Genomic DNA, 27212 nt, shown 5'->3' with positions numbered 1-27212 from the left:
CGCCAGGCTGATCACAGCTGTTCAAAACAATGCTAATGGTTCCACCCGGCGTGTCAAGTAGCGCCGAGCCCATTGAGCCAGGCAGGAAGTCACACACTGGAACAGCAAAGTGCATCCAGTCAATTTTCAAAATAAAGCACCCCGTGCAGACTCAGGATGCACAGTTGGAAATATAAACAATAAACTCAATGAAAGCAGACAAAAAAAGAAACAATTTCACTACATAGCCTACTAAACCATAGCAGAAGGAAAAAATCAAGGAAGAGCTACGATTCTGAAACGTTCGGGTCGGGTATGATGCCACATGGAGGACCGAACAAAGCCGTGTTGCACTCGTGAGTTCATGAAGACGCGACCGGTGGAAACAAGGAGTTAATGCTCCACTATTTGCTTACTTGTTCAGCTACCTGCTGAAAAATTAGCTTAAAACAGGAGCTTCATACCCATTTATCTGATTAAACAATATTCTGTTTAATTCTCCCTCGTGCAGGTTTTTTTCTGTATTTCCTGAATAACTGACGAGGCTTTGTCCTCCCGTTCTGCACTGTCGTTCCTGTTATGATTAATTCATTTAGAACCAATTATTTTTCAATTGTGTACACGTCGTACAAGCATCATGCAGCATCTTCGGATGTCATGCATCTCTGCTCGAATTGAACGTTACCCACGCTTGACGTCTCCGCTCTGTGTGATGTACATACTACTGAGTTCGCCTGTTGAATCATTAAAGAAATCCCACCACCAGCTGCTGCATTTCTCATTTGCATGCCAGACTTATCTGAGCGTATACGATGTGATAAACGCCTCCAGTTCACACAAAGTCATGCATACGTTTCTGAGCCGTGTCAACATCTCTGAGCTGTGACAGTTTCTGCGCACACTGAGAGAAAGAGGGACGTTCAATGACATCACCTGATATCAGTTTGATTCTTAAAACGAGAACTGTGAAAGCGCAAAACTCTCACTGCGGGCACAGATGTGTTTAATGTGGAAATAAATTCTGCCGGACTGCAGACAGATGTTCGGGAAGACGTGATCAGTGATGATATAAGACTTCGGCTCTGCTACAAGTGGGGAGGCAAAACAGATGGCAAAGTATTGAAAGGAATAAGGTGGAAACTCAATAAAGAACGGCCTTCGCCACAGGAAGAACAACTGCAACCCACCACAAGAGATAGGAGGGATTCTATTAGACGTAAAGTGGCTGAAAGTGGCCGGCTTGTTTACGACATTTCTGAGATAATGGACAATAAAGACAGAAGAGCGACGAGATGGCTGGGAGAGTGACAGTGCTGGCAAAGCGGCGTTCTCATTATCCAAATTCAAGTAATTTAAAAAGAGTGACAGCGGCACCTAAAAGTTACAGATCATTACTGTCCTGATTATGTTTAAATTGAAGTGCGGAAACGCGCCGAAACATGAGAAATAATGTGTCGCAGAGGAGGAAAACATCTGCAGAGGACAAAATGACAGTTTAAAGAATTCATGACTGAAAGATGATGCGGTCCCCGCCGAACAATTGAGTCATGATTCAGAAATGACAGCTCCTGCAGCGGAGGGAGAGCGAGGTGAAAAGCTGGAGGGGGGGAAGCCGTTCAATCAATGATCAATACTCTGAGGAGGAAACAAAGCGCCCCTTCCAACAGATGGGAACACTGTGGAGAGAATAATACAGCGTGTGATGCAGCGTTTTAATCACCGGCTACATTTGAACTCCAACGTGTTGCTGGAGGATAACAAATAATTCATAAAGCTGACTCGCTCCTCATTTCTGGCTGTGCTGGAGCTTGTCCTCCAGTGCTCCACTGATTGTTTACTGAACAGTGTCAGGAGCCATGTAATCTTGTGAAGTTTGAGATTTTAGCAGCGAGGCCAGAGCAGCTCTGACAAACCAATCCCAGTCCAGCTCTATGATCTCGCTGCAAATCGAAGTAATACACCTGAAGAAATGGCTGAATATGAGCATCAGTCCGGACTGCAAATAGCTCCTGCTTCATTCTGCCATGCTAGCCTTACTGAGCAGGAGTTACTGCTGGTCAGCAGATGTCAACATTCATCTCATTCTGCTGCTGTAACACGGTCTGTACAGCGCGCTGGCAAAAGTACCACAGTGTCACAGAGTTTTGATGGCAGAAATCTGAAAAAACACGACAAGCTAAAATGATGTATGGCTAACAAGCACAATCTGTAACAAATGCTTACTGTGGTGATATGACAGTATTGGTGCAGCGAGCAGCATCATGTAGGTGTAGAGAAACCCAAATATGTGACAGAGGAACTCCAGCTGTAATCAAGAGTGAGCCCAAAGTGAAATATGGCGTCGCTGTAGGTTCAGGGGAACTTTTCAACTTAAAGAAAACAAAGCTAACCACTCAGCCTCCTGTTTGATTTGTGGAAAAGAATCACCAGCTACACAGGCTTTTATTCTGGGAATGATCAGCAATACCCAAAAAATATTTGGAAATACAGTAGGGCGGCAACCAGCGATTACTTTAATTAATCTGTCGATGAGTTTCTTGATTATTCGACTAATGTTTGGTCTTTAAAATGTCAGAAAATGGTGAAAAATGTCGATCAGTGTTTCCCAAAGCCCACAATGACGTCTTCAAATGTCTTGTTTTGTCCACAACTCAAACACATTCAGTTTACTGTCATAAAGAAGTAAATAAACCAGATTGTTTTTCTTGGAAAATTACTCAAACAGATTAATCTAATAGTTGACCACTAATCGATAAAAGATTCTTTAGGTTTAACTTTAAGAAATGATGACAACTCCATGTGACAGTAAATAATGTTTATCCAACAGTCGACAGGAGCATCAAAGACTCGGCTCAGGATGGTTAAACGATCGACGATGCACATGTCCAAAGGTTCCTGGTGAAGCTCTTTCTCCTTTCATTAGTCGCTCCTCAACATTGTTTGCAAACCATAAATATAAATCATGAGCCATGTTTTCCTCTTCGTTTGTCCCTTGGTGCCACTGGTCAGCAGGTGTCACCGATTGTTACCATGGAAACAAGGCTCTTAGTTCAGAGTTAGCCTGGGGGGGTCTGGTGGCTAACTTTTTAGGTTTAAAAATAAGTCTGTCGTTATCGTAATGAATTGTTCTAACTTGTAATAATTGGGAAAATTAAGACCCGCCGAACACGACAGACCAGTCTAAAATATCTTTGTTGAACCAGACCCAGTTCTTGATTGGCTGAACCAACCTGATGTGGCTAATCAGGTGAGATTTGTGCCGCACTCAGTTTAGCAGTGATGTTCTGGTTTTGTCTTGTCTTATAAATCCAGCACAGCCCGTTCTTCAGGGCCAAGACGAGCCAAACTGACGTCAAAGAACCAGCAGCGATGAAGGCTGACTGCTGCCCAAAAAGCTTAACTTGAACACGGCACAAAGATACAGCCAACACCCACCTAGCTCGTACGCTCTGCCCTCGTATGAGAGGAAATACCTCTCCAACGCACCAGGTGGCAGTAGTCTGTAATTTAAAAAGAGGAACCTGAAGATTCAGGACTGCAGATATACAAACTGCTGTTATGATAATATTTTTATATGTTACCATTCTCGCTACTATAGCCACTTCTAATCAAAAATATGCCTGATATAAAGTTGCATAGAGCTGGCAAAGAGGCGGAGGAGAAAAATAAGATTGTTGTTTTGTTTTACCTGCTTGTAAAACTAACCTAAATCTTTTATTCACACTGTGATTCGCCTTTTAAATTCTCTGTAGATGTTTTTATTGTTTATTTCTATTTTATTTATAAAAGAAAATTGTGTCTACATGTTACTGGATGTTTTAGTATGTGCACAAGCTGTGCCCCCGGTGGGATTAATAAAGCTGTCTGAATCTGAATCTGATGTCTTTCACCATCGGGCTCCGCCACAGATGCTACATGCTTAGTTGCCCGAGAAGCCGCCAATTAACTTACACTTAAGTCTTTACATTTATCATATAATACATGATATCATTACTTTAGAGAAAACAGTTATTGTTTTGATCCTTCAGTTGAAGTTCAAGGAAATCTGTTCAAATGATGTGTTTTTTAAGAAGTTCAATAACTACACGATGTTTCCAACGTCAATGAGCGATCCTGTTAAACAGTCGCGTTTTCAACATTGACCAAAATAATCGTGGTTATGATTCTGGCCATAATGGAGCAGCCCTGTTGAGGAGTCTGCGCCACTGACACTGACTTATCGCCAGTGACATAGCACCATGGACAGCATCTATCTAACACCCACACACAGCAAAAACTGAGCAGCACCACGGACAGCTCCTGCGCTACACCGCCGAAGCAGCCAACCCTCCTCCTGACCAATCAATCGGCCAGGAGAAGAGTCAAATCTCCTCGCATGTAGGGAGGCAGCATCGCCGGAGAATAACAGCCTACACTTAAACAATTTCCTCCACACACACACACACACACACACACACACACACTCTCCCCGGCATCACAGAGGGGGAGCCTGTTACTTTAACTGTTTTATTCTGGGTATGATGTTGCCATGTTGTTGCTACTACCTCGAGGCTACTGAGTTTCTCTGGAGTGACCGTTTCAATACTGATGCACAGCAGCAGTGTGCAGGCACGAGTCAACTCGTGAAGACCGAGAATAAACAACTGATGCATCCATCTGTAGACACACAGCGGCTAAACAGACCGATGCAAATATTTAGAGATGAAGTACGTGAATGTTAGAGGTGATGGGAAATGTGATTTTTCCCCAAGATTAGATTATAACTGTGCATCACCTCATTAACGTGCCCAGCAGGCAGCAGCAGACTCTGGCAGTGTTCTGGTCAGAGTTTAGGGAGGAGTGTGTTCAGGGGTTGGTGGTGGTGGTGTTGGTGGTGGTGGGGGAGTGACTGATTGAGTCTGCTTCTGCTGACAGACTGATTACACCCAGAGAAGTGAACAGTGAGCAGTAATGCACCAGTATACCAGTGCGAGAGAGAGAGAGACAGAGTGGGAGAAAAGAGAGAGAGAAGGGAGGGAGGGAGGGAGGGGTGCGCCAGACCATCCCTCATCCATCCTCCACCCCCCCTCCCGCATCAGGGAGGAGGGCTATCCCAGCTTCCCATCCTCCCAGCATCGTGATCTCCTCTCTGCAGTATCTTCTCCTGCTGCCAGCCACTATGGGCTTGGCCATGACATACGACACTTGCACTGAAAGTCACTTTCCTCTGCTTTACGAGCGCACTCGGCCTGATTTCTTCGACTTTAATTCCTGTTACCACAAATGCATCTGAATGGCGTCGATACCGGCGATCAGATCTCTGGATATCAAGAATATGAGGCGCTCATTAGCGGAGTTACACTGAATCTCAACAGCAGTGCTGCATCGACTTCTCCTGCGGTTCAGTCATGTGGGATGTTGTTTTTTCTTCTTTTAATTAACAACAATGCTCATATTAAAGTGAGACTATCAGGTTTCAACATGCAACATGAAGTGCTCTGTTGTTCAGGGGACCCAAATTTGATAAGAATTGATTTTAAAGATCTCTTATCTTAGTATTAAACTGGACTGTGCACCGCTCCAGCTTGGATACGTGGAGCTAAAAGCAGCAAGAATCAAATCTGTGATTGAACGAGCCACCGTTCAAAGTTCTCTGACAATTCGAGAGTGATTTCAAACCCCTTTACCACCTGCTGGGAGTCCCGAGACTGCACTTTTCACACCATTTTACCTGGCAAGCGGCCTAAACGAAGGCTTTCTCGCGGGCATAGACTATTAATGTGCATTCATTCCCCTCTTGGTGCTCTGCAGAACAATACACTTCTTGAAATTATTAATTTATTGCTCCTCATGCAGAGGAAAACAGGCTCCACGGCATCAGAGGGAGGCAGCGGCGCAGGCAGGGGCGTCCAAAACGTGACGGAAAAACACAAAACAAGTCTGTTTGATGTCAGCTGAGGACAAAACTTGCAAGAGGAGGCGTTATCGATCAGCAATGCTGCTGTTCAGTCAGACTGATGTTTGTTTTTCTGTCACCAAACTACGAGCTTGAGGAGATCACTGCTCTTGAACGCTCCACTGATGTTATTCTCAGACAGAGATGGCTCCCATGCAGATGTACAGCAGCAACTGTGGCTTTATCTTAGTTGTGTATCTGTTGTGAAAACACAACCATGATGTTAAATGATGCTCCATCTTTGGCATACCCAATCACAGCTCGTGCGTTCTCCTGTGCATGGAGACAAGCTCAGCAGCGCGCGCACAGAAACAGTAAACAGCGGCTCTCATGTCACATGTATGACGCTATTTTTGCGCAAAGTAAGAAGCCCATTTCACACCACGGTGCTCTGATAAATATCCCCTCTCACCCCCACCTTCACCTCACGTTATCGTGCTCAGCAACCCCGGACAGCGAGGCCGTGTAAATCACAAGGCTACGGTAAGTAAGTAATAGGATCTCGGATCTCCTGAGACATAACAAGCGGCTTCGTGCGGCTCGCCGACCGCCGCCTCTCCATCTCCGGCATCCCTTCAAAGCACCTGCCTGCCCTGCCTGCCTGCCTGCCGGGGGAAGCAGTGCGAACCGGTTTCACGGCGAGGTTACCTGAAGTGAGGCCTCTCCCGTGGCAACGTGGTTCTCTCTCGGGTCCTCCTCCGGGGGTCCAGCCGGTCCGGCTCTCGCTCTCCTGGGGCTGCTGGGATTCCTCACCACGCTCTCCTCCTGGTCCGCTGGCGGAGCTCCTCTCTCCTCTCCTCACCCGAGCAGCGTCAAGCTCCCGTGGCGCGCACGGCACCAAAACAGGAAGTCGGGCACTCGTGGCTTCAAAATAAAATCATCGCGTTTATGAAACTTGGATGTTGGCGGGTGTCTTTCAATTATTAGCCTATTGCATTTTTTGTGATTAAAATAATTAAATTACGAATTCATTCATAATGAGCAACCGACAAATAACTCACCTGACTGAGATTTTCTCAGGTCTGACTGCTAGCTTCTTCAAGCTAATTGCTTTAATGTTTTCCATCCAAACACTGAACATTTTTGATTCACTTCTCTTCTGTCTCCGGCAAAAAAGCAACAAACGGCTCAAAACATAAATGTAACCAAGCTCAAACAACTTAACATAAAACAGTGATGTAGTTTGTAGTCCTAAAAACCGGAAATCAGTTCGCATGTGTGTACTTCCGGTTCCCTTGTCTCAAAGTCCAGTTTTTTAAATTGGTTTTCGGTTTGATGCTTAAAATAAAGTCTGTGGTTACCACAGGCTTAAGATTTTTACACGTTTTGTTCTGATACATAAATAACATCATTACACGTCCCACGATTTCATTATAAAGCGCTAACGTGTCTTAAAAACGACAGTTGCTAACAAGTAGCTAAATGAGATTAATCTACTCACTAGTGCAGTGTCTTTACAGCCGACTTAAGTTACTTAAGTAACTATTAAACACTAACTTTAAAACGTTTAGATTAATCAGTTAATAGAAAACGTGTATTGTAATTGTAGTAAGAGGCTAAGAGGTGGTGGTGACGTTTAAATCATGAGACCGCAATGTAGCGCCGAAGCCACGCCTCTTCCGGTTTGCCCACTGGCAGCTTATTTCAGAAAAACTTTATGGTGGCGAATGGAGAAAGACAAATAGTTTGTTGATCCTGTTTGAATTGTGTCATGAATCCCACATGATGTTTGTCAATTTAAAAGATAATCTTCGGATTTTGTGTGCTGATGTCAGTGTTTTCTTTGATTAATAATCATCCTTTTGGCAAACACACTAACAAACCCATTAATACGTTTTATTTTGAAGGTATGAACAGGAAGTGTTAATAATGATCAGATACCTGACAGTGGTCCTCGAGCTCAACCGCGAGAGGAGGTTGCGCGCGGACAGGAGGGGGTATGAGCAGGAGGGATGTAGGCGAGGGGGGGGGTGCTGCAGACTGAGCATGCGCACAGCTAACAGGCCTGCTGTAATCCCCTTTGTCACAAATAACTAGAGGATGCAATATGCTGTAATTAAGAAAAAACTATCCACCTAATTACAGCCTTATCGTTTCAGCGCTGCCTATATGTAACACATGAGAAGATGTAACTGGGAAATAAACACTGACACTTTTATTTTTAATTCTGTTTGAGAAATAAAATTCACAAATATCAGCAAAAACAACACGTACAGGGAGCTTTTGGGAATGGGACAATAAGCACTGATCAAATACTGCATGAGGATATTAATATAATTTGATTTTATATTAACCTTTATCAGGTATACCTATTAAGTTAAAGGGCATGTAGCAAAACATTAATTTTCCACTGACAGTAACAAAAAGCTTAAACCTATTTAACATTTTGCAAAAGTTCATGCTGCACAAACGGACAGTTAATATATGAATTATCATTTGCACTCGACCCTAATGCTGAGAATACTGACGTCAGAGTTACCAGTGGGAACTGAACTACTAACATTTACAGTGTCGTGCCTTGCTCAGCTGACCGAGCTCAGGATCAACTTGGTCGTGCTGTGAAGAACTTCTGACTCTGCCAAGCACACAACTTTTCCGAAATTGCAGTTTTGATAAATCTTCTCAGAGATGCTCAGGACAAACCTCATTTTTAAAATAATTATACCTTTTTAAATATTAGTTTGAGTGAGAGTAAAGTATTAGTATTAGTAGTCATATGTTTCTGTCAACCCATCAGTGGTGGAAAAAGTATTCAGTTTATTCACTTAAGTATAAATACCACATGAAAAAAGTCATACTTGAGTATAAAGTAAAGATATTGTATTAAAGCATTACTTTGGTAAAAGTGAAAGTCCCCCATACATGATCTAATCTGATAAATTGCCTCCAGTGATGTCACTCAGTGGCTAAATTGCATTGTGGGTAATGTAGGCGCCAGAATTGAAAAGCAGTCCACCGGTCTAAGATTACACTGTTGGACTCATTATGGACAGTTTAAAAACACATAATCAAAATCGATCCAGCAGAACCAGATATCACCTGTTTCACTCCACACATTCTTCTTCCTTTTCATAACCTGGGGCCTACATTACCATTAATCTTTAAATTTATATAAATATTTTAAATTAAGTATGTGATCACAAGTGTGCTATGTTTTTGTTTTTTGCAACCAGTTAAGAACCCAATCATTTCAGCAGAACTCAGTCTCAAAATCATTTTCATCACATATGGCCTTTCTTCACCAAATATTTAGTTTAGAGTGGACAACAAAAAGCCTGTAAAACAGTCAAATTTAAAGAAATAAAAATACACCAATGCATACATGTGTTGCTTGATGTGATATTGAACAGTTCTGAAATGAAAATGCAATCCATTAAACTGCATCACATCAATCATACAGGAGGTGGACATTACTGAATGTTTTGTTGCTGCAGACCAATATATTGATAAATGTGAATCTGTGTAATGATATCAACTAACAACAAGTGAATCCTTCAGACAGAAAATCTATATTCATGGCTTTCTTATGACCTCAACATTGACCTTTTCTGTAGAGTCGACTCAAACATACAGCGAGGCAAATTTCTTCTATGTTGCATAAAAAAGAAAAATATCAGAGACAGTGAGAGGAAGAGAAATCAGTTTTATTGAACACTTACACTTCAAAGCATTTCTTTGGTGCCATCTACTGGTCAGCCACCAATAATGTCCCTCCTGTCTCCATGAAGAGGAGGATCATTTAACACATGAATAAACTATTATCTTTAATAAAGATGCACTGCTTCTCTACAGCTCTGTGGGTGGAGCATGGCGATGTAACTCCAGGATTAGTGAGGTAGGAGCCCTAAATCTTAAACTGTCATGGTGACAACAGACGATACATCATTGTTTCTTCAATATAATTTAAGTTTCAGCGAGGTTTTAGTGAGATCTGGACAACTTCCCTATGGACTGTCATAATATTCAAGGTTGCCTGAAGATAAAGCCTAAAGCTAACACTAATCCTAATCTAATGCTAAACTAATGACTCTAATGGTCTCCCCACTTTTCCTGAGGTTGAAATTTTCAGTTTAGAGTGATATCTGTTCAACAGCCGCATGAACTGCCACGAGATCGGGTACAGATATTCAAGATCTCCAAAGGATGAATCCTAATCCTAATGCTAACGCTAATCTATCAGTAATCTCCTGATTCTTTGTTTAAAACCACCATCAGCTCAAAGTTGTCTCTTATTCAGTGAAATATCTTAAGGAAGCAAAAGAATTGGCACAAAAGTTCATATAGACAATCGTGGTCCTCAGAGGATGAATCCTCCTAACTCTGGTGATCTTTTGACTCATCCTCTAGTCAGGACCTGACCATGAGGTTGAATCATTTTGGTTTTGAGTGATATGTGGCCACTAATCAAACGTAGATTGCCACGAGATCCAGTACAGATATTCAAGGTCTCCTGAAGATGAATTGGCACAAAACTTTATGCAGATATTCATGGTCCTCAGAGGATGAACCCTATTGACTTGAGGGTCTTCTCACTTTTCTTCTTGTCAGGAAGTCTAAGTTGAGGTTTTGAGTGAGATCTGGACAACCACTGCATGGATAGCCATGAATTTAATGCAGATATTCACAGTCTCAAGAGGATAAAACCTAATGCTAATCCACCAGTAATCTTCTGACTTTCTTTCTTCCTGTCACTCTCTAGTGCAAAAGTTTCCCCTATTCAGTTATATACTGTATGTCAATGTAGTAGATAAATTGGCACACAATTTTGTGGACATTCATGGTACACAGAGGATGAACCCTACTGGTTCTGCTAGTCAGCGGGTCACCATTAGGTTGCCATTTTCAAATTTTGCTTGAAATCTGGACAACCACCACATGGATTGCCATGACATTTTGAACAGACATTCCTGGTTCCCAGATGATGAACCCTTTTAATGTTAATGATCTTCTGGCTTTTCCAGGCTTGAATTGAAGATTTGAGTGACATTTGAAACACTACCAGATGGCTTGCCAGGTGATTTGGTACAGATATTCAAGGTCTCCAGAGGATCTATCCTAATAACTGGAGTGATCTTCTCACTTTTCTTCTAGTCAGGAGGTTAACTTTAGGTTGACATTTTCAAATATGCATGAGATCTGGACAGCTACCATATGGATTTACATGAGATTTGGAATAAATATTCAAGTTACCCAGAGGATGGATCCCATCTACTTTAGCAATCTTCTCAAATTGTCTTCTAGTTAGGAGGGTTTTCTGCTCAATTGATACTTAAGCTCAAAATGGATTGTAAATCCATTTTACAAATGAGGCCCCAAATTTTTATAGGGGAGAATTATGAAAAAAATTCTTCATGTGAGTCTTTATATTCATCTTGGGGTAAACAGGTAGGGGCATTAATAATTTAGTACATTTATGATGTATAAAGTACATTCCCACCATTAGAAATAGCACCACAGAAGAAGTCAAGATGGTTGAATACTTCACTGACGGCGCTCTTAGTCTCTGAGGGTAACAGCTAATGTGGTTACCGTTCACCTCTGAACCACCTGCTGCTGGAAATAGCCGTTCATTTAATTAATGGGATGAGGAACAGAATTGTGCAAGAGGGAGAAGGGCCGAGCTGACCGTTCACAATAATGTAAAAGGCCCCCCATGATCAGCTACATGTGTTTGGCGTCCTCACTGCACAGACTTTCAGTGGGTTTATAGACTTTCTCTGGGCCACAATGAGCTCTTGATTTACTGACTGATCTTCGTTTCAGCCCTCACAAGCTTTGGTAAGTGACCAAAACAAGAAGACTGCAAATGTTTCTCTGCAGGATCGCCTCTCTCAGGACCGGTGGACTACATCTGAACAGTTCAATTTTCTCTCAACAGTATGCCTCCTACAAACTCCAAGCTGTTGATCGCTACACAGCAGATTGTTCATTTTCTACACTGTTGTATTCTTCGACTTTAATCACGACTTTTATCTCAATCCAGGATTTGTTAAGAGATAAAATGGTCAACATTTCAGCTTTTTATCTTATAATTTCTACTGTTTAACTCATAATCATGACTTTATCTCATCATTATGATTTTTTTTTTTAAATCAAGGCTAGGTGCACATAAAACATCAGCTTCCATAAAAATGCTGTAAAGCAACAATTTGCTGCCAGTTAGCGGTCTTCCCCCGTTTCCTGTCTTCTTGTTGGGAAAAAAAGAAGTGTGATATTGCAAAACTGCAAACTGTTCAGTAAGAATGGGAAATGGCTTCAATGCAGCAATATCATTCTACATAACTTATTTATTAGAAACGTGACTCTCCTACTTTCCGGCAGCATCCAGTATACAGCTGTAAAACTTTAATACTTTCATCAGTACTTTAATAAACGTTAATCATTTCATTTATATGCAGACAAACAAAAACAAAAAGACAGACTCTGGGGAATTGTTTTCCAGAGCTAGAATGAATGACAGGCCTGCGTGTTGTTTTATAATAAGGTGCTGTTTATTTAATCATTTCATTATTCACATCTCATGGTACACTCTCCTATACCTTTGAATTGTAGTATTTACCATGTGTAATACTGACCTCAGCCTCTTCCCCCAGGCTTCCTGCAGAAAAGAGAGCTGTCACAGACGTGATCTGAGCTCCCGTCACACTCCAACCTCACCTCTGTCCCTGGGTACATCTGATAGAGGGAAATGGATTCTGGATTATAGCAATATGCTAATTTTCTTTCCCCTCACATTCTCCTTTTTTACCCAGGGACAGAGGCTTGACGGGGTTTGGAGTTTCTGTCTGGTTCAGTCCTGCAAACTGTGAAGTGCTTATCTGGCTCTTTATACAAACTGAATGTCCGGATTAAGTGTTTGATCACTTTAACTATGACTGCAGAGAGTCACGACAGCTTCGGGGCCCCCGCGACAATCCAGCTAGCTGGTTAAAGCAGCAGTGAAGAGGTTCAGATGGTCTGGGGTTTGACGTGGATTAAAACTGGATCTGAAATATCTGCAGTCCAAAGTTCCTCAGCTTTTTCCTGTCAGCATGCCTTTTAGACTCGCACAAGCATCATTGAGCAGGAGCGTAGTTGTAGTAGCTGCCCAGACGACCACCATGGCATCAAAAACATCTGGACATCTGTCATCTGGACAGCACGTAAACCCCCCTTCAACTAAAAACAGGTATAACCACTTGGTGAAGACTCCCACTGCAACTTTTTTTTTCTTTGTACAACTTTAAGGCAGGAAGTTCCACTTATTTTTTTAAATAGGTAGGTCTCAGTCTTAGATTCATGCCTCCCTGCACAAGATTGGATTTTTTCTTTTTTAAATAGAGGACGGGGAGCCTGGAAGTATCCTAGTGTCCATCAGGCCTGATCCACTGAAAGTCAACACGAGTCGTCCCGACGTGCCGTGCTATGCCATGTAGATGAAGGTGTTAATATCGGTCTCATCTCGCTTTATGTACTTATGATCTATCAGCCATTCGATCTGCTCCTTGATCATCTTCTTCTGTGGTAAAAACATGTTCTTTAGGATCTCCACCAGCTCCGTCTGCAGCTGGGCGTTGTTGATGCGCTTCCTCATCTTCATGATCTGGATGATGGCCTCCTGGGAAACATGAGAAACAGAACAGTGTGAAAACACGTAAGACGGATGGGTCGGACAAACATCGCCACAGGTGTCAGCTGAAGCTCCATGATGGGAGATGGAAGGTGAAACCGTTTATTCACAGCAGGTGGTGTTACATAACCAGCGGCATCTTCACCGGCCTGCTGCGAGCTCCTTTCCATACCTGTGTTCTCAGTATCCTGAGCTGGACGATGCCCTCGTTCTCCTCCTCTCTCATTCGCTCTGTGGTGAGCTGCAGCCGACCAATCAGGTTGATCTTCCCCCTTTTCTGAACCTTGGAGTTTTTTCTGTAAAATTCATTAAAAAAAACACAAACAATGAGTCAATGCACAGTAGAGGTCTACAGTTTCTTTTCAATATACACAAAAATAAAGTGTTAAAGTGAAAATTTGTGAGCCAGGCTATCTTCTCATTCAACTCGTAGCATGTTTCCTTACATGAGAGAAAACTCCTGGTTGACGTAGAATAGTGTTCCCTCTGCGAAGTCTTTGGGTGAAGACACCACCGGGTCGTACGACAACACCTGCCGCTTGAGTTTGGGAAACGCCACCAGGGACTGGGAGAGTGAGGAATGATTAATGATTCAGAGGGAAGCAGCGAAAAAATAATTAGATTAATGAATCTGATAAAGAACAAGGTACCTCAAATATCAAACTCAAAACTAACAGCACTGCAATGACTACATCTCTGATTCACGAAAAATTTACCCAGAGAGTGCGTCGCAGCTCGGCGTCCGGCAGCTCAGTGGCTAACTTGAGGTTTTCAAAGCTGATCCTCTCTCTGGGCCTCTGGTTCCAGGCAAACAGCACTGCCAGCTGGAAGGTGGTCACCTCCAGGTCATATTGGCCCACTTCGTTCTTAAAGGTTATCTGGAGAAGTGACAGTTTGTTGGGTCCCATTCCACAGCTACAACAAGCTACTCACTAAAAATTCACAACAATGAAAGACTGACAGGCATGTGAAGCCACTCGTATATCTTTCCAAGTTATGTGTAGCATGATAGTGTGTTTCTCTGTACAGATCTGTTAAACTCACTATGCCGTTGGACATGAGGTGGTGCCAGTGAAGCTTCCTGCCGCTGTGGTTCTTCTTATAGAAGTCTTCTACCTCTGGTATCAAATCTTCCAGCTCTGTGGGGAGAGAGACAAAAACCTTCTCGCTGCTCCTCGACCACGCTCCAGCATTCAGGATCTTTATGTTGACTGAGTCGGCTGCAGAGGAACACACAAAAACGTCTTAGTCACTGACTGACACCAACAGTTAGCATGTCTTTAGTTCATGTCATGTTTTGTCAACAAATCCCTGTCAAGTCATTTATTCAGTAAAAAATATTTACTGGTTCCAGCTGCTCACATGTGCAGGCTGTAACGTCTGCTCCGTATATATGAAGTGTGTGAGTGGGGTTAACATCTTCTTCTCACCTGGTAACGCGAGCTTGTTGTGTTTATGCATTTCTTTGAACGACTGGTTGAGGTCCTCCGACACCTTGATGTCCTGGAACATCCTGGCCAGCTTGTTGACATAATCAGCTGGCATCCCTACTTCCTGTCAGGAAACATGACATCACAGGAAGACAGTTTAGATGTGAAGAAAAACTATCTGTAATGCAAAATAAAAACAACTTTTCGCATCAGTAGAAATTGAGGACAGCTGAATTACCCTGAGCCATTCCACCATGTTCTCCTCTATCTCGCTGTCTGCAGAGATGTCCAGGATGAGTCGGCGGGTCAGGTGGGCTTTGTGGTAGCGCATGAACACGTCTTTGTTCTGGACGTACTTCAGCACTAACAGCTGCAGAAAGTACACAGAAGATCACCAACGCCTACATTAAAAGTCAAGTTAGGCTTTTTTGTCTGCTTCAAGTGCAGCAGGTTTTTTCTGGACTTTTTTCTGAAGAAATCTTCCTTTAGTTTTTGTGTACTGAACAAGATCGACACACACTGTTCAACTCTGAGTATTGTTCTTTTGAAAAGATTTAACTCTGCGTAAACTCACCACTTCTTTCAGCTTGGCCTCGATCTCCTCAGACGTGAGCTTCTTGCTCAGCGGGGTCTTCCTCAGGAGCATGTCACAGTAGTTGGCCAGCAGCTCTGGACACTTAGACTCTGGTTGAGTTTTCAGACCGACCCTGTAGACACAGGTGAGGAAAAATAACGCAGTCAGACATTTACTGCCTTTATCATTTTAAAGTAAAAAACTGGATTTCACACAGGAAGCATCTCTCACCCTTTCTGTTTCAGGGGAAGTTCTAATTTAAATATAGTGGCGTCGTTCACAACAGCTTTATACGCCTGTAAAGAAAAACAGGACGTCAGTCAGTTTAAGAACGTCTTCTGTCAGGTTTCCTACAATGACAGCGTGTTGTTAAAGGACATGTTAGGAAAATTTGAGCTCACTTTGTCTCTCGCTGTCAGGAAGCGCGGGTCGTCCTGAAAGGCTTCTTTCACCAGTCGACTGAAGCGGTTAAACAAGGTGAGCAGCTGCTCCACATATTTCTCTGAGTCCTGCAACAAAGAACAGATGATGCAACTAACTTTGGTGAGAACAAGGTTGTCAGAAACCCCTGAAAGTAAGACTTAATAAAATGGAATTATTCATTGACATCAGGACGACTTGACCGTTAACACCCCCACTCTGATCAGTATACACTCACAGAGGTGATCGTCTCCGCTGAGGCCACCATATCAGCCAGGCCAGCGCTCATGATATGCTCCTCCAGGTCCTTCAGCATTGGCTCGATGCCGCTGGGCACTTTGTCCATGAGAGAGAACATCAGATGGAGCTCTGTGATGGATAGAAAAACAACATTATCACTTTTATTGTGTAAATTATGAGATTCAGTTCACAGTAAAGTAGTGGTCACTGTAATCAAACCTAAAAAAGACACGAAAAGTGCAAAAACAAGCTGATTCTGGTGCCACATGAAAGTAATGTTCATCGTTTTAATATTTCACAGATTAAATGGAACCAAAAGATACTAAATAAAGAAGATAATCATTAGCTGATGCAGAGTAACTCGGTATTCTGATTTGACCTCAGATATTGAATAATAAGCTTCTGTTTGGGAGCTAGCAGAAGATGGGCTACTTTAAAATCCATTACTGTGGACGCCATTTATCCATTTGTTCAATCAAACCGCAAGAGCGCGTGCCCACACACACACACACACACACACACACACACACACACACACACACACACACACACACACACACACACACACACACACACATAGATGTATTAAAAAGTAATGATGGGTGGTTTAAGCAGACCAGATACCGAGCAGACGTCTCAATTATAGAAAAAAAAAGCTCTTCAATATATATAAAATCTAATCATCTCCTAATATAATGTATTATTGTATCTTACATTTTAATCATCCACATTACAGAAGTTCATTTTAGGACGTCTGAGTGGATTTTGATGACCTCTCAATTTTAAACTGTTGTAATGCACTCATGGATGCAGAGACAACCATCACTGGATGACTGGATGAGGAGTGCCTTTCTTCTTATAAGTGGATTTACGTCCTGTTAAGCGAGGATATTCCCCAACTGTCCTAACTGTATCATCACACACTGATTCAAGAGGAGAGGTGACAGCACACACGGATGTTGTACAGGCGTTCAGAAGCTGGACAAGAAGGTTTGGTCAGGGCTATTTCCTGGTGCAAACCTGAGCTGGCTGAGCCTTTGGTGGGAGCGGTCCTGCCGTACTCACTCTCTGTCTCATTTCGTTTGATCATGCCTGGACACTCGGCTAAGATGGTCTCCTTGAAAGATGTAACCAGTGCATTGACGCAGCACTCCATTAACTGGGAAGATAAACAGAGGGAAAACAATACAGAGACACACATGAGGTATGTGTAGAGCATCAAAAAATACAACACTTCGGGAAATGTGTTCTGTTTTCTTGTTTCAGGAGTGAGATGAGAAGATCGATATCAATCTCAAGTCTGATTTGTTTGAGCTGTTCACAAACAGAAATGTCAAAAACAACAATGTTGTAACTATTTCCTGATGAACAACTGTTTATCCATTCATCTCCTGCTACAGCTCAGGTTGTCAGATACAGGCTGTGAGCACAGGTTTTGTTCTGTCTGTAAAGACATGATCACATCACAACATCTCAACGTATCAAACCTGGCAACCTCAACATGACTACAATACAGGGAGCTGCGTACTGTCACTACGCTTGACTGTTTAGTGTTCACCAACAAATAGTTCCCGCAAGTTACTCCCTCTAAAATCATAAATTAAAATGTCTTTTTACAGTTTGTGTACAGATTAAACAAACAAAACATAATGTATTCCACTGTACAGACATGAGACTGATATCTGTCTTCTAATCAAACAGTAGGCAAGAAATAAATATTTCACTAAATGTTAAACTTTTCTTTTTATATAAAAGAAATACATACAAGTTGCTATTTAAGTACAAACAAATGTATGTAAACATTTCTGTTATGTGTGGAAATATGTGTAAAATGGTGTGAAATAGCATAAATACAACACAATATGTGGAGTAATCCTGCTGACGAAACCAATCAACCATCAAACAGGGACGGAACAAAACATAAGCTCCTTGGCGGAGGTGATAAATAACATACCATAAATGTGGGAGGTGAAGCAACTGATGTGTTAAATTTATAAAACTGCAAAAGAAAACAACGGAGCTGCACCACGGTGTGAAAAATAGTGGACAACACTGACTCCAAAGCTGTTTTACTACTAACTTAACTGTAGAATTGTTTAATGTATGTGAGATTAATATGAAAGCAGAATATCAAACAGTATGATTACTGGTATTGCAGTATAATAATTTGATATACCAACAAAATACTACATTATACATGTGTGTAATACTCACAGCTTGAACAGAGTTACAGTCACGTCTCGTCTCCAGATATCTCAGTGCACGTTTCTCCTCTTCCCTCAGCTTTGAATCAGCCTGGTGAAAGTGCACACCAATACATACACATATATTTATCACATTTTTTCACATGAAACACTCAACAGCATCTCGAAAAGCATTACATTCACAATATACAGTATTTGTTTCGGCTGTGGATCAAACTTCAGAAGACAGGCAAATGCTCAGAGTAAGTAGTTCAGGAGATTTGAAACCTCTCAGTGTCGATGGCGCTGACATTTTTAAGGCTGAAGATGAACCTAAAAGGATGTCAAAACATTGTGATCCCAACACCCACAGTGTTTGGACTCACAGAAATATGCATGAAACTGATCCTCTGCCAACAATCAGGCCAGGATGCCTCCTCGAAGAAGGACATTTTCCAATTTCATCTGAAGAATAATCTGTTTTTAGGATTATTTTGATGGTTTTACTGTGGAAAAGTCCTCCAGAAGAAGGTCTCTGGAGGAGCTGAGCCCTCTTTGAAGTTTTACTGACTCGCATAAAGTAATAAAGTTTGATCAAACTGTGACTGGGACTGAACATTTCTGGCCCTTGCTGCGCGTTATCTGACAAAATGCTTCAGTTCTGTTTGAGTAAGAGAGACAGTGTGAAGAAGACGGGCATGAGATCAGCGGTTCACGCTGGCTGTCTGACTGTTTTCTCTTTTGATTCATCCAACTGGTTTATTGCCAACATCATCAGAACAGGCAACAGGAGCCTCGATAGAAGTCTGAAGTTTCTGCTTCATGTTGTGAAATCAGACTGCAGGACAGCAGCTATTATCTTTGTTATGAGGAGATCTTTGGGTTGTTTTCTTTCAGTGTGAGCAGAGAGCATGCTGGGAGCAGCGAATACAAACTCCAGAGTGCTTGGATCGGAGTGATTACACAGAGCAGAAATTGTTGTGATCTCAGCACTTCAGACCTTCCATGTTATCAACTGACTAGCACTAAACAATTATTAAAAATGTGTTTTAATCTCAACTTGACGTCATTGTTTTCCCCCATTTTTGCAACAGAAATTGTCTTGAAAACAACATCAATCAAATAACATGTTTAAAGTAAGATATTCCTCACATTTCCTGCTATTATGCCTCTTAAAATGTCAGTTTCAGGTCCATGAATGATGAGCTTAGCATTGGCTCAAGACTCTACCCTCTGGTTGTCAGTTGTAGTTGACGCACAGTGGCCCAAAAAGCATTAATACACATAATCATTAGAAACGGAGCAGCTGTAGAACAGTGACACATTCTGAGCATCATAAACAACATAAAGTGACTCCTTATGTGGTCAGAGTTTGATCCTGTTTGTCCGATCAAAATTGGAAAGTAGGGCTGCAACTAATGACTTTTTTCAATGTCAAGTGTTTTTTCGATTAATCAATTAAATGTTCGGTCTGCAAAACTCCTGAAAATGGTGAAAAGTGATGACCAGTGTTTCCCAAAATGACATTCTCAAATGTCTTGTTTTGCCAACAACACTCAAATAAAATAATAAAATCTCAAATAAACTAATTGATTAATCGTTGCAGCTCTACTTCTTAGCGCTCCTGAAAACTTGGATTAGGAGCACATGTTCCTGTCAGCCACGACTAAATAAGCAATAATCGATATCAAAACATCTTATTACTGTATTTATCAGGAGTTAAATACTCAATATTCCTGTTATCAGATTATGTTTGACAGCGACTAAACAACCCACAACTTTTATGTTGCGTTTATGTTTTCCAACTGAGACCTGTCAACTTCAAACTAGAGCTGCAACGATTAGTCGATCAAAAGAAAACTAATCAACTATTTTGATAATCAGTTAATCATTTCAAACATTTGTTGGTTCCAGCTTCTTAAATCATGACAGTAGATGAAGAATGTTTGGGTTTTGGAAACTTATTATTAAAATAAAAACTTATTATCTTTAAAATAAACTGCAGATTAATCAATAATATTTGTTAGTTGCCGTCTACTTCAAACACTCAGAAGAAAAAAATACAGAAATCTCTTGTGAGAAATAACCAAAACTGTTCTAACTTTGGTTTCCATGTCCTTTACTACATCCTCGACTCATACTCACATATTTCATGTAGTTCTGGACTCCGTTCTGCTGAAGGTAGGCGGGTGCCTGTGTTCTGTAGAACCTCTCAGTCGAGTCCATATACGCCTTCTCAAAGTTGTCCCTGTAGATCTGCAGCTTGTCGTCAGGGTTGGAGCACAGGTTCACTGCTCAGACAGAAAAAGAAAAAAAAACACACACCATTATTTTTCAGAGATCTTTTATTGATTTGTTTGGGAAGAGCGTTCACTCAGGACAGATTTTAATCAATACAAATTTTGTAACAAACTGAATGTCTATCTTCTCTATCTCGGGAATCTTTATTTATGGTGAACATGATTTGAACTTGCCTAATCTTAACCTGCAAAAAGCCACAAGGATAAAGTCAAGTTGTTAAAATTCAAATCGAATGTTAAATCCAGAGAATCGTGACAACCCTATTTTTAAGCAACATTTTTATTGTGCCACTACAACGACGCCTGTGCACACTGCGTCAACAAAAATACTAACAGTATGTATAAACACTGTTTATTGTTATTGAGATCTTACCGTAGAAGTAAAAGTAATCTTGGTACCACTGCCATGTTTGCTGCCAAGGTAACTAGTTCCTTGTTAAATGCGTTTGCCGGATTGATAGTGATGGCAGAGAAAGAGAGAGGAGATGTGGAGAAAGGGGGATGACACGCAACAAAGGTTGGGCTGTTTTTCGATTACATGGAGTGCTTCTCAAATCACTCAGCCACAAGGTCGGCCATCTTGTGAAAGTACTTTTCGGATGAAGGACACAAAATGTTATTAATTAAATGTCCTTCACTTCCTACTAATAAACATCACAGCATTTACGCTAGCTGGAAGGACTATGGTGGAGGAGAAGACTGCAAGAGCTAGAGCCATTTTTCAGGTAATGATAAAAATTGGGAATTTAACGACGACTGCAGTGATCATTTTATACATGATGACTTTTATATTTTTAGAGCCACATATCTTAAATGCCACATGTCAGTACAGTCCGTTGGAGGCTACTCTGATAAAGATAATTAAAATGTATTCAACCAAAAATGAATCTTGTAACCGAAAAGATTTTGGTTCAGCTAGAAATAATCCCTCATGAATGTGATCACAGAATACACTCATGGTCCTGCAAGACTTTGTAGAGTGCAGATATGTGAACAGTAAGACGACCTGTGTTACTGTGTTTCTCACCGTAGGACTCTCGCACTCCGATGACCAGCTGGGAGTCGAAGGCCTCTCCCAGCCTCTCAGCGTGGACGAGCTTCATGGCACTGTCCTGTAGCCTGTTCTTAATGTTAGAGAAGATGGACTCGTTCCATGTGTCCAGCATCAGCTGAGGTCACCACAGTGAGAACAGAGACAGGGACAAATAATCAGAATGTAGTTTTACTCACAATAATGAGACAACATGATTATTTGGGTTTCGTAGTTTCTCCACTCCTGCTCGTCCTCACCTTGCGGACGATGCTGTCCTCCACGTTGGACTTCTTGTTGCTTCCCTGTTTGCCCATCAGAGTGATCTCCAGCTGACAGAAAGGCTTAGGCAGAATGTCGCACTGTGTGAAGAACTTCCTCCACTCCACTATGTAGGCCTTCAGCAACGCCGTGTCATCCTGGTGACTTAGCACCCGCTGAGAACAAAGAACAAAGTTCATGATGGAGATGGTGACAGCATCAGTTTCTTGTCTGCTTTGTAAAATAATGTCAAAGATGCTGAAACAAAAATCTCATTCTGGTCCTCGTCTTACTGCTTGTGCTTGTTTAATGAAATCTAGGATGTCCTCTTTGAGGGCCTGGTGGATCTTAGCTGGACCTTTGTCATCCCACAGGCATACAGCATGGACGTCTCTGTGGGAAAAAAAAGAGGAGAAACAATGTTGACAGAATTATCTTTCTTCACCTTTTTCCTGTTTGCCTTCGATATTGGTGTCAAAAGTGAAAGCCCATCTATTAAAGTAAACTTACGAGAAGAGGTCAAACCACTGTTGTTTGGTGACGGACTCCTGCCGAAGCAGCTTCAGCACTATGGGACGCATCAGGTCCCATTTATCCTCAAATTGAAGGGAGCCTTTGTTCTGGAAGCGGACAAGAAGTAAAGTTCATGATTCAAACTGATCAAGATTTTTTACCTTCATAAGGATCAAAACATAAACAACACCGAAGCAATAAAATATTACGCTTAGTTACAATTTGACATTACAAATTTATATTTATTCTGTACGAATTTACACTTGTTACTCCAGTGATTCAGTGCTGGACTTTCAGAAAGATTTGGGGGCCTCATAAAAACAGAAAAGATCAAAAATGATGCAGCAGAGGCTGAGACATGCTGGCCGAGCCCCAAAACACAACATTTCCAATAAAATCAGCCGACCAACAGAATCTGTTCATTAGACCCTCCATGCCTGATGTGCTGTTTACGTGCGATTCTGACGACACATCATCACTTCTACTTTTTGTGTCCTGCAGATTAAATTCTAAGAATATATTGATGAATAAAGATAAACTAATGAACAGAATGAATAATTGACCAATGGGGAAGTAACCAAGAGAAGAGATGTAACTGTGAAATAAACTAAACAATATACAAAATGTAATACAAAATATAAAGCAGCTATGATATGGGAGAATGTAAATATGGACAAAATGAATAGTAGGGCTGAAACTAATGATTTCTTCCTTTTTTGATCAATCAGCAATTATTTCACGATTACTTGATTAACTGTTCAGGTCTAAAACAAAGTGAAAAATGCACATCGCAATTTCCAAGAACCCAAAGTGACGTTTTCTGTCCAACCAACAGTTCAAAACCCAAAGACTCTTCATTTACTATCAGAAATTACAAAAAAAAAGAGCAAATCCTCACATTTAAGAAGCTCGAACCAACAACTGTTTGACATTAAAAAAGATAATCGATTATCTTACAATAGTTGGCGGTTAATACTCTTTTGATCTACAAATCAATTAATTGACTGATTGTTTCAGCTCTATGTCATTACAAACAGTATCAGTACAACAAAACATCCAACCAGATACTGCAAACACTATTGAAACGCATGTCCAGATAAATAAAGACAAACTCATGTACAGAATGGTAGTGATCAAGAGACGGGATGTAACTATGATATATACAAAATAAACTAAACTATATACAAAATGTGAGGCAGCTATGATGTCAGTATGTAACATGTACTGTATGAACCTAAGAAACAGTGTGTACATATACATGTAAGTATAGTACATCCTGTACTCTATACGTATCATATACCATAGTATGAAACTGGAACTCAGCACAGGTCTTTCATACTCGACATCAGCAGTTTGATTTACGTTATGTACATGTAGTTTCCTAATCCAAGCTGTGGTAACCCCAAAGCACTCTGGTTAAGTTCTTATTCAGTCAGTTGTCAACTATTTTGATATTATTTTTCTGGTTTCTTTCCTCCTCTATGACAGTAAACTGAATATTGTGGTCTGTCCAGTGATGGAGAAAATAATCTATAGATTATTCAACAATGTAAATAATCAGTAGATGCAGCCCTACATTATAGTGAAAATATCTTCACAAGCTGAGTGTTATTATCCAAGATAAGTAACTACTTCCCATTTAAAAGCACTGGATGTCTGCTGAATTTAAGGGTTTAATGTGTGTGTCAACTCTGGATGGGACAAAAACATTTTTTATAGCAGATTGCGATAAACACAGATTGTGGTGAATTTTCATTGTTGGGATAAGGGTATTCTCACATGAACGACTTGAAAAACCTGTCTAGTTCGCTGACTTACAGTCCTACATTAGTTTCCTTATTTATTTTGAATTATCTAAGCCTGTCACTATGTCTGCAGGCACAGCTTGCAAATTGTATCCCCACAAAAACAAGTTAAATCGGATGTGTGTAAACACTACGGATTCAAAACTAAGGAAAGACAGGGAGATGAGGGTACCACCATGTATTTATCATTTATTTGAGCAGGAAGACTTCATGATTTACTTTGATGATTGTTTTTCACTTTAAAAACATGTGTTTCCTCTCTGTGATACAATCAAAATATGTTTCCAGACAAAATGTAAGGTTAAAGTGATTCCAATATATTTTAGCACAATATCATGAATCGCAATTATGCTGAACAGGATAATGGTAACACTACATTTTCATATCGTCCCATGCCTTCCTTGGTACAATTGCTTCACAGGCTGAGAGGTGTTACCCAAGATTAGTAACCAGTTCCCCTTTAATGCACTGGGTGTTTGCTGAATTTGTGTCAGCAGGTTTTTGTGTAAAGTATACATGATTGCTCCAAAACATACAAAACTGGCATATTAAATCATGTTCTGCCTGAGTACATGAAGGTGACAGGATTTTTGAAGAGTGTGAGATTGTCATCATGTTGGTATTGTACAGGAACAGAACAAAACAGAGATGGGATTGCAATCAATGCATGAGCTAACATCATATTAGATGCATACACACACAGGTTTTATTTCTCCTTGCAAAAGTCTTGTATTGTGACTGCAATGCCATATTTCTGTGAGCTCTTGTCTGCTAGCTATGAAAGCTCCCCTGTCCCTCTGCTTGACGATATGAAGTATGACTGAATCAAACACAGTGCTATAGCTTCTTGTCAAGCTAAGCTTGATTAGCAAGACAGCAGGTGAGGATTAACGTTCACTCAATGCACAGAAACTACTACGACAGTTGCTTCTGGCAGCCTTTAGCATGTATTTCAAGGGGCTGGTCAGCTGCAGATTCCTGTTTCACTGACTGACAGATGATATGAGATTTGTAGCCAGCGCACACACAGATAGTAGTCATATTTTAGTGCAGGTTAAGCTAACGATGTATCCCGGACACGTTACGCGTCCCTGTGTTTCTCCGTCTCCCTCGTATCTGCCTCTTTCCTTCATATTTAGCTGTGTTGTAGCTTGTCTATTTAGCCAGCTAAATCACTGATAAGTAGCTAATGTTAGCCAGATGTAACTTAACAGCTCCCAGCTGAAGTCAACGCTGACAGCACGGTCGAGTTCGGCCGCTGGGTGCTGTTCGTTAAGGTCGGAGCTAAGCGCTAACTTCACACTGACAAAGTGACAAGCAGTTTAGCCAGCGTTAAATAGAAATAATTGAATTGAAGTGGGTCCTACCTTTAGCAAATTAGACGTCGCCATGTTCCCTCAACTTATCCTCTCGTGAAATCTCGCGTGAACTAGACGGAGGATGAAGATTAACCTTATCACATCACAGACTGTCAGCAGTGTTTGAGGTGATTGTACACAGTAAATACATTAATAATACAAGTATTTAGTAGATAAAGCTACTGTTTTTGTTTTGTTTATTTCCTTTTTCTGAATTAACTTTAAACCTTCAGTCTACTGAATACACATTTAATTATCATCACTTATTTAGTACAGAATTTAATTTAAAATGTCACTTTCTTTTATTTTTGATATCATGTAGCTTACAGTTGAGGGTTTTTTTTCATTGTCTCACTATGGTCTTGTACACACTCATTTAATTAATATTTATTTCTTATTAGGCTAATATCTTTATTTCTAAATGTTCTCCCACATTATTCAAACAGACATAGACATTTGCTCAGCAACTGTACTGAAATACAAATTGGAGGTACTTGTACTTCACTGGAATATTTTATTTTACTTTATACTTCTGATGCAGTGATACACTATTAAATTATCCAGTAGCCTAGTATATAAAGTATTTTAAATTAGTTCCACATTGATGCAGACTACAATACTCAATCAAATGTATTTGTTTGTGGTGAAAGCATAAAGATATATAATATAATATAATATAATATAATATAATATAATATAATATAATATAATATAATATAATATGATAGGGGTGTCGCAATTTCATGATATTCACAATATTACGATATTAAAAAATGGAAATATTGATATTGTGTTAATAATACACATATAATAACATCTTCATCTGGTTCCCTCTTTGCTAGTAATTGAGTAGTTGATAGTAATTGTTCTTTTTATAATTTTTTTTTATGGTTACAGGCTTTCTCCACCTCCCTACACGTAACTTATTTGCCAAAATAAGACACAAAATACACAGTGAACGAAGTTCTTTGAATGACACCACTCTGCATTATGAGTACGTACTTTTGACACTTTGAGTAGTACATTTTGCTCATAGTACTTCTGTACTTTTAGAAGCAAGTAAAACATTGTGAATGCAGGACTTATTTTGGACTCTGGTATTTCCACTTTTACTTCAGTAAAGGATCTGAATATTTCTTCCATAACTCCAAACAGAAACCTCATAACCTTCATCTGTTATGTTTCTGTTTGCTGTTTCAGAAGATTTTCCACCTAGAACAAAAAAATCTGAAGCAGTAACACATTTTAATTTTCTTAACCTTTGAAATAGTCAGATTTAAAGATCCTGGTTTTTGGAACAAAATACGTGTTGTTTAAGCTAAATATATCACTGTCAGCCAAAACACACCCTGATATGTCAGGCTGCAAATAAGTCAAGGTTGTGGTGAACAGGCTAGAGAGAGTAAACGGGGAGTGAAACTGCAGGAGAGAAGATAACATGTGCAGCTTCAAGGACACTACTGTGTCTAACAGTCAGTATGATGTTTGTTATCATTCTTTCTCTGTCTGAACATCTCGGTCGAATGTTTTCTCACACAAGCAACAATGATTTTAACCTTCATTTAAAGACAATAA

The 27212-nt window shown here is 40.6% G+C and overlaps 2 protein-coding genes across 3 annotated transcripts in view; both read right to left on the bottom strand.

The window, feature by feature from the left end:
- Positions 1-6989, bottom strand: part of capn5b (calpain 5b) — a 62127-nt gene extending 55138 nt beyond the window's left edge. Inside the window, exons 1-2 of the mRNA XM_084372836.1 lie at positions 6916-6989; positions 6563-6778 (exon numbers count right to left, since the gene is read on the bottom strand). The gene's annotated coding sequence lies outside the window, so the exon portion shown is untranslated. The remainder of the gene's footprint in view (positions 1-6562; positions 6779-6915) is intronic.
- A 5394-nt stretch (positions 6990-12383) lies between these two features.
- cul5b (cullin 5b) lies at positions 12384-25730 on the bottom strand. 2 transcript variants are annotated; one of them, XM_084373815.1, is made up of 19 exons: positions 25647-25730; positions 22472-22581; positions 22255-22354; positions 21961-22137; positions 21698-21839; positions 20516-20661; positions 18402-18482; positions 17208-17346; positions 16186-16316; positions 15929-16036; positions 15759-15823; positions 15528-15660; positions 15192-15323; positions 14954-15077; positions 14568-14743; positions 14240-14401; positions 13970-14088; positions 13696-13819; positions 12384-13511 (listed from the first exon to the last, which is right to left on the bottom strand). In XM_084373815.1, the coding sequence occupies exons 1-19, from the start codon at positions 25668-25670 to the stop codon at positions 13317-13319; spliced, it is 2388 nt and encodes a 795-aa protein (XP_084229941.1). In that variant the 5' UTR covers positions 25671-25730; the 3' UTR covers positions 12384-13316. The 2 variants fall into 2 exon arrangements, with proteins under 2 accessions (XP_084229941.1, XP_084229942.1); XM_084373816.1 differs by having other exon boundaries at positions 17253-17346.
- Between the last annotated feature and the right edge of the window lie 1482 nt (positions 25731-27212).

Source organism: Pagrus pagrus, assembly GCF_965226575.1.
Source record: "Pagrus pagrus genome assembly, chromosome: 14".
NCBI classification, from domain to species: Eukaryota; Metazoa; Chordata; class Actinopteri; order Spariformes; family Sparidae; genus Pagrus; species Pagrus pagrus.
This window is presented reverse-complemented; position numbering and strand designations above follow the sequence as displayed.

Coding starts and splice junctions, on each gene's coding strand:
- cul5b (XM_084373815.1), bottom strand. CDS start 25,670: ATGGCGACGTCTAATTTGCTAAAG. Junction 15,824..15,928: donor TCCTGACAGCGAGAGACAAA/GTGAGCTCAAAT, acceptor TTTTCTTTACAG/GCGTATAAAGCTGTTGTGAA. Junction 15,324..15,527: donor AGGCCAAGCTGAAAGAAGTG/GTGAGTTTACGC, acceptor TACTTTCTGCAG/CTGTTAGTGCTGAAGTACGT.